The sequence below is a fragment of the Monodon monoceros genome, unplaced genomic scaffold (genome assembly GCF_005190385.1).
Source record: "Monodon monoceros isolate NGI ecotype Baffin Bay Population unplaced genomic scaffold, NGI_Narwhal_1 Super_Scaffold_20, whole genome shotgun sequence".
Classification (NCBI taxonomy): domain Eukaryota; kingdom Metazoa; phylum Chordata; class Mammalia; order Artiodactyla; family Monodontidae; genus Monodon; species Monodon monoceros.
The window spans coordinates 33,549,494-33,557,564 of NW_021703777.1; the positions used below are offsets into that span (position 1 = coordinate 33,549,494).

General features: G+C 44.4%; 1 protein-coding gene across 2 annotated transcripts; it reads left to right on the forward strand.

Annotated features, from left to right (window-relative positions):
* The first annotated feature begins 2,377 nt into the window (after positions 1 to 2,377).
* On the forward strand, positions 2,378 to 7,303 carry LRAT (lecithin retinol acyltransferase). Of its 2 annotated transcripts, none has more exons than XM_029235968.1 (2): positions 2,378 to 3,055; positions 6,785 to 7,303. In XM_029235968.1, the coding sequence occupies exons 1-2, from the start codon at positions 2,516 to 2,518 to the stop codon at positions 6,935 to 6,937; spliced, it is 693 nt and encodes a 230-aa protein (XP_029091801.1). In that variant the 5' UTR covers positions 2,378 to 2,515; the 3' UTR covers positions 6,938 to 7,303. The 2 variants fall into 2 exon arrangements, with proteins under 2 accessions (XP_029091801.1, XP_029091802.1); XM_029235969.1 differs by lacking the exon at positions 6,785 to 7,303 and adding an exon at positions 3,219 to 3,419.
* The last annotated feature ends 768 nt before the right edge of the window (positions 7,304 to 8,071 follow it).

The window sequence follows — 8,071 nt, forward strand, 5'->3', positions numbered from 1 at the left end:
TTTATTTAACAGCATAACATTCAGGCAAAATATTCTTCAAGAAAGAAACTATGGGCACTCCCCACCACCATTCATTTCCCAAGACAGCAGAATGCCTACATCTTGAGCAAGGTACTCGGATGCATGCCTCATATTAATCTCATCTCCTTTTTTCTTTAAGTGACTCCCAAAAATTAACCCCACCGGGAAAGAAAGAAAAATGCAAATCAGCTTGGTGCTGCCTGCCTCTCACAAAACGCCGTGGGGATGCGGCCATTGAGGAGGGTCTATAGGTGATTTCTCCTTAATATTTTTTTTGCTCTAAAAGAGCTCTCTGTGGAGCCTTGAGGCAGTTCTCCATGCTTTTGTCTCCCGCAAATTCGCCGGGTGCAGACGGTCGTAGCGTTATAAGCCGGGTTAGTGACCACTAGGGACGGAAATCGCTAATTACCAAGTCCCCTTTGATCTCCCCGGGCCGTTTGGCTCTTGACCCTGGAGGCCCCGGTATCCGTGCTTTCCCAGAACTGGACCAGACCAGCGCGTGCAGCGCCTAAGAGTCGGACGTCTCTTGCTGGAAGGTGAAGCCTGAAACTTTCGTCTGCAGTCCGACGTAACTGCAGTTACGGTGTACAGCAAGGTCTGGATCAGACTTCTAAAAATATCTAGAGACTGCCCAGAGCTCCCGTCCAGCCGCAGAGCTGGTGTGCTGGCCGGACGCTAACAAGCACCTGTGTGCGGGGGAGTTTGATTAGTTTAAGCTACCACTAATTGCACTTTTCTTTAAATTTTGGGGTAAGACTGGGGAAATGGATGTCTTAAAATTTCTTCATCCACTGCCTCTCCCGCCTTCCTCTTTCGATTCTTTTGTGGGAAATGGAGTTTTCTTCTCTTTGCCAGGACTATAATGTGATTCGAAATCGTTTGTGAAATGAACAAAAGTCACCAGCAAGCGGGACGACTGGCAGATAGGGGGCGGGAGCGAAGGCCGGGTCTCGGAGGATAATGGGGAGCCGGCCTCCTCCCCGTCTGGTCTCCATGGTCCCCTTCATCTTCCAGGTAAGATGAATGTCTCTTCATCCATCACCCGCCGGGAGGCCCCTCCCCCAGGCGAGCGGAGAATCTGCTCGCTGAGGAGACCTATTAGCCCCACACAGGGAGGCTTTGTGGAACAATTCGAGGCTCTCCATTGCGGGCTTTGTCCGAGGAATTCAAGCATTTACTTAATGCATTAGCACGGAACTCTGCGCTGGGTCTGGACACCGCGTGCCAAGCCTGGCGCGGACTCCGAGACCGCTGCTCCCTAGCCTGAGTGCTCCCCAGTACCGCCTCGCCGGTGAGCCAGGGGCCCGCTGCGGGGCAGGACCTCTTCCTTCCTTGGTCACCTCCGGGGGGCTGCGCTTTAAGAGAGCGGCAAAGTTTCGGTGGGTGAACCGAAGCTGGATCCACGTGACCCTGAAGCAGAAGAAATAAACTTGACATGAATTTGGCTTTCCAGGAGGACGTTGGGCGCTTCGCCGTTTTACGTGCTGAGCGTTGGGAGCCGTACGCTCAACGGTCACTGGTGCCTCTGAGCGCGGAGGCGCCGCGGGTTCCGATCATCCGCGGGGTCGCTTCCCACCCGCGCGGTCGCTTCCCACCCGCGCGCCAGCTGAAAGCTAGGGGCATTCCTGGCATTTAAAGGGAAGGAGGGTGCGCGGTGTGCGGGGCCACGCCTCTACGGAGTTTAGGAAGGAGTCTGCAGGCTTTCGAGGCGCGCACAGTTCCCAGAGTATATGCAAATATTTTAGTAAGCCGCGGTCTCCGAGAACCCTTTAGAGGGAGGTGGTTCTGCTCAGAAATCTCGCCCGAGGGCACTTTCCACCGAAAACGACCCAAAGTGCCCAGAACACGCCCCAGTCTAGACAGGGGCAAGATCTTTTGTGCGGTCACGCCTCGGCCACTACTCTCCAAAAACGGCCGCTTAAAGGCGGTAAGTGCTAAGGTATCCAGCGCAAGAGGAAGCCTGCATGTGGAAGGGGTCGCAGGGCGGAACTTAGAAGCCCAGAGACGACCCGCCCCTTCCAAAGAGCCTGCGGTCCCGCGCTACACCGCAGAGAGCGGCGTTTGTCGCCGGCGCCCAATCAGCTCTCTTCCTGGGTCTGTGACGGCGTTCGGCCCCGCCCCCTCGAGGGCGATAAAAGGCCACAGAAAAGGCGCTGCTGAGTGCACCGCGCGCGGCCCTGCTTCCCGGCACCGCCTCCAGGTGCGCTTCCCGGCCTGGGGCTCGCGGGGCGGGTCCCGCTGATTCCGTGGCTAGCCGCCGGCAGCGCCTCATCCTCCTCAGTCGCCAGTGCGGTGCGGCCAAGCCGATCTCCTGGCTTCTCCCCCTCCCTTTTTTCTCTCACTGCCTCCTGCGCAGACGGCGTGCCCCGTGGCACTGGGCTGCTGGCCTGCGGGTGAGCAGCGGCGCAGCGCCCCTGTCCGGCCAGCTCACCTTGCCCGGCCCGGCCGTGCCCGAGTGGCGACGGTCCCCCCAAGACACACTTTTCCCTGCAGGATGAAGAACCCAATGCTGGAGGCGGTGTCACTAGTGCTGGAGAAGCTGCTCCTTATCTCCAACTTCAAGCTCTTCAGTTCAGGCGCCCCGGGCGAAGACAAGGCAAGGAACACTTTCTATGAGATCAACTCTTTTCTCCGCGGCGACGTGCTGGAGGTGCCTCGGACCCACCTGACACACTATGGCATCTACCTGGGCGACAACCGTGTCGCCCATATGATGCCCGACATCCTGTTGGCCCTGACTGACGACAAGGAGCTCACGCAGAAGGTGGTCTCCAACAAGCGTCTCATCCTGGGCGTCATTGGCAGGGTGGCCAGCATCCGCGTGGACACAGTGGAGGACTTCGCCTACGGAGCCGACATCCTGGTCAATCACCTGGATAGGTCCCTCAAGAAGAAGGCGCTGCTCAACGAAGAGGTGGCGCGAAGGGCGGAGAAACTGCTGGGCATGACTCCCTATAGCCTCCTGTGGAACAACTGCGAGCACTTCGTCACCTACTGCAGGTTCGGTACCGCGATCAGCCCCCAGGCCGACAAGGTACCACGTGTGACTCCCCGGTGGGCTCGGTGGGGACGCCCCCTCCCATCCCTAACCTTTCCTATCCCCTGCGAGCAGGGATTGAGTTCTAGACTTAGTAACGAACCCTCTGGTGTTCGTCAGGGAAGCCAAATAAATACATAAACGGCGATGTGCCTTGCAGGATATCTCGAAATGCACGGTGAAAGAGTGTGGCAATGCAGTACCGCTGCCAGCGATGCCAGAGAGCTGCCCAGTTATTGCTGCAGACGTCATCAGGGTGTCCATCCAGCGTAGTTGAAGTGACAATGGGCAGGTGACTGGGAGGGTCACAGAAAATCTGTCGCCGTGTGCTTGCAACTTTACCCAAGAATTGCAGTTGGAAGGAAGGTGTCTAGAGTTCATATTTAATCCGTAACACTGTATAGTACAAATTGTTGTGCCTTTAAAACAAGGAAGCATGCTGTTTTCCCCATCTACAAGCTGCAGAGGGTGAATTCCCTTTGCTTAAGATGAACTGCCAAATTTTCCGTTAAGAAGACCTCCCTGGTAGATCCCTTACTCCTGTGGCTGAGCTTCAGAGAAGTCTTTTCCTTGGTATTCTGCATTCCTTCTGTGTTGGCTTTAATTCCCATCTAGACTTCCCCATTGTTAAGCATCCTTTACACACTAGCCCCACAGGTGGGTTACATTGTTTCTGGGTTCCCCAGAGATCAAAACAATTGGCTTTCAAGAAGAGCCATTAAATGTTGGAAGGTAATTTTATGGGTACTATAAAAAGGGGGGAAAACTGTTAGAATTTAAGATGATTAAATTAGCTACGGACGCAAAGGAAAAGCAATGGATTTTTATTGCCTTTTGAAACCTCTTAACTTGTAAAAATCAAATTTTAAGCAGAGGTATTGTTAGTGCGCACCCTTCACAATGAAAACCTGGGCAATCACATAATGAGCTTCAGATTATACTCTTCATGTTTAGATATTTGGGTACCAAAAGAATCTAAGTCCATATAACCAATTTTTTTATTGCTCCACATCTTAATTTTTTGACCCATATGTGAAAATCTTTCTCTCCTGTCGCAGATCATGAACGTATAGTGCTTGTATACATCTGTGTATAAAACTCCTTACAGATTGTTTATAAAGCCACAACAGTCTCGATCTAGGGATTATTTTCTAAGCAACCTAAAAAGACAGTTAGAGCACTCTGCAGTGATTCAAGAATCACAGCTTCCGTCCATGCCTGTTTAGAAATGAACTTTACCACATTTACAAACACTGGCTCCAAAACTGTTCAAAAGGAAACACGTCACATTTACTTAGGACCCAAGCAAATCATTTCTCTAAGGAAAAACAGTATTTCCCTCCCATAATTAGGAGTTACCCTTTCATGGAACACATATAGCACTGTATTATATATTTCTCCAAAAAAACAAAAAACACAGTACAAGTGCTTTTTAAAGGTAGTAAAATGTTTAATCAGCATAAATAACTAGTTGGAGTAGTTTTTCCTCTTTGTCAACTGTAAGATTTTATGGACGTAGAGTAGTGCTTTAATTGCTGTTGCTGCATAGCGCCTCTTGTGAAACTTGAGTTTTTGTCTTCACTTTGAATGGTCTAACAAACAATTTGACCACAGAGTAGATTTCCCGGGAAAAAAAAAAATCTCCATCCCAAATTTTCCAATTTTTAAGGACTGTTTTTGAACATGCCCTGAGAGAAGTAGGTCATTAGTACTGAAGGAGGACTGGTTTCTATTTTTTGGAAACATAAGGAATGACAATTCTGGGACTGATGGTTGAGTTCTCCATATATATAACTATTATCAGTATAACATGAGAGTTGCAAAGTTGTCTCTCACTTAAATTTGTTTTTATAAAAGCTCTCAAGAGCACTTTCCCTCAGGAAAACACTACAACTAATGTGAAAGTGAACTGGAAGAGAATCTTTTTTTTTCTTTGTAGTGATGCTCTTTACAAGTTTAGAAATCATAAAATTAAACTATTTTATATTACTGTTAACAGTTTCAGTATTTCATAAACTATAAAGCCCTTTAATTAGTAACTGTTACTATTCCTTATGCTTTTTTTTCTTTGCTGATATTGCTTTGCATTGCCAAAATGAATACACATACCCCTTTTAATTTCCGGGGATTCAGTGCTCAAAAGTTCCCCTGTAGGCTTCTTAACAACTAGAACCTAGAGGACATTTCCTACTGTGGAGCAACACCAGGGGTACTTCCTGGACTGATGGCCAAATGAACATGAACAGGACATTAGAAACAAGATGCTCCTTGTGCAAGTCTTCTTTTGGGGGAAAGAGAGTCCACAATGATTCTATGTTGGCCTTAATTAAAAAGTATTGGAAAAAGATAAAAGAAGCATGACTGTATCAAGACAACATTCTTATTTACCTAAATGTATATCTCCCCATTATTTGCCAAGCAGCTTTTCTCATTGTCCTGAAAACGTCATTCAGTTTGATCCTCATCATTTTAAGATTGTATATTTGTTACTCAATGTCTTGTTAGTTTAGTAAAAAGAGACAAATCATATGTTTGACATACAAAAAGAATGACATCTGGATAACCAACAGGAAATTTCATATTTGTTGAGATACTGTATGAAAGTACAGACAGAGACAGGCTTGCAGTGAAGGTAGTGTGTTAAAATATATTGGACTTGTGCATTCATTCCATGAAGAATTTGGAAACCCAGTTTTCCAGTACTAAATACGTCACTGTAGGAGACCCTAAAAGCATATACAATGACACGTCTAGAAAAGGAGCTTAAAACCAGTATGAGTAGGAAACTCTTAGCAAAATGGAGCAATTAATTGCTGAATTCTGCCCCGACACTGATGAAGTAGAGATAATTGTCAACAGATCTAGCAGTGATAACAATCGTTGTAATACCTTATATTTATACAGCATGCAGACGAATACAAAGTACTCTTGCAAAAAAATCTCATCTGATCCTCACAACAACCTCAGTATTCCCATGGAGAAGAGGGTAGTCTGGGCATGTTAAATGATTAAAAGGTGATCCAGGACTCAGACATAGGCCATTACTTCTAAGAAAAATGAGTTTTCTAGGGAAAAAAAATTATACATCTTAGAAAAATGCATTCCTTGGGGGGTAAGGATCCTGTTTAATTTATCTTTATTTCTAGCAGTCAATTTTGTGTCACTTAATTGATTATGAATTTAATATATTTTGGCGGGGAATAGGATATGACAACAAAATTAGACTTTCTATGCCTTTAGATTTTGAGACTTATCAGAATGTTATCATCAAAAGTATCACCAAATTTTAGAACGGTGAGTTGTAGGAATTGAATTCACCAATAATGATAGGCTAAATTCTATTTGCTTGAGATTAGAGATCGTTTGCTCATTTTACTTTAGAATATGTTATGTTATTGAGAGGCAGTTTAATGTTGTCTTTAACCTTTAATCCTGAATAACTTTTATGTGGTTACATTCTCTGTAGTTTTCTATAGATGTTGTGTATGTACAAAGGCAACTGCCAGTATTAACCTAGTTGCCTAAAGTATCATTTCAGCTACTATGGGATGTAGAATCAAGAAGCTGAACTACTAACATCTTAAATTCTTTCCAAGATCATGAGAAAAATTCTAATTCTTCTGGTAGATAGAAAATAGCTGGGAAAGTTGAGCTCTACTATTCAGTATATGTGATTCTTCCTAGGTTTAGCCACCTTTTCTAATATTCTTAAATTTTATTTTCCAGTTTTGTGAGAATGTGAAGATAATTATTCGTGATCAGAGAAGTGTTCTTGCTTCGGCAGTCTTGGGATTGGCATCTATAGTCTGTCTGGGTTTGGCATCATATACTACCCTTCCTGCAATTTTTATTCCATTCTGCTTATGGATGGCTGGCTAACTTCATACCCTTGTTTCAGTGTGTGTATTCTGTGTGTAGATATGTTTATATTTATAGAGCACAAATCAGTATAAGCATCGTTGAGAAAAATGTGACCTGTAATACTGCGTTCTGGATAAAAATGTGATTAAGAATCACACAAAGTGCTTACCGTGTAAGCCCAAGAGCAAAGCCTTTCTGAATCTTCCCAGGCAGTTCCATTTCAAAGCACTGTGAATCTTGGAAACATGACAGCTTGTGCTAGAATTCTCCATTACAAGAAAATCAGCCCCTAAGATGATGGCCGCAGGAGATTATTTGTGGGTTTTTTTTTTTTTTTTTTCCCTCCTGTAATCATTGTTCTTCTCTGTTAAACCTGAATTAGAAGATTGGAAAATTTACTGAATGAGACCACTAACTTTATTGTAAATTTATATTGTTTCATTGAAAAATTATATTAAACTAAAAAAAATTTCCCTTATTCAAAACATGTTTGATGATTGGCCAAAAAATAAAAATCACAATTTTTTCACATTATATATAATTTCCAATAGGTCAAGAATAACTTCATTACTTGAAACAATATTGACAAAGGTAAGGTTTAATGCTAAAGTAACTGACCAGAACTATAGAAATCTGTGTTTTCCTGCAGAAATAGCTACTAATGCTATAGTTTGATTTGATTTGGCTTTACTTAGTAGGAAACCTGGCATTCATTTTTTTTTCCTTTTATTTTTCACTGTAGTTACTGGAAACCACTCTGAGAGGAAAATGAACATAGGATTGAAATAATTCGGGTACTTGGAGTGCGTATGTGCCAGTTAAATACACAGATATCCACATACACTCAGACTGATGAGAGACAAATTAAGTTAGTTCTTGATTGCTTTATTATCATACCAGTGTAGTTAGTATAGAGCATTGGTGGAAGTGAACGTAAAAGCATGTTCAATCCATTTTCTTATGCCCTTGCATCTGTGGTGTAACTTGCATGTATGTCGTCATCGGATAGTTTAATTTTAAAGCACTTACTAATGCACTGTATAATTTGTAAAAGCCCTAGAGATTTGTTTCAGTTGTTCCATTTCATTGCTAAGTCAGTATAGTTTACATCCTTAAAAGAATGATGCTTCAGCAATATATAAAACCCAAACA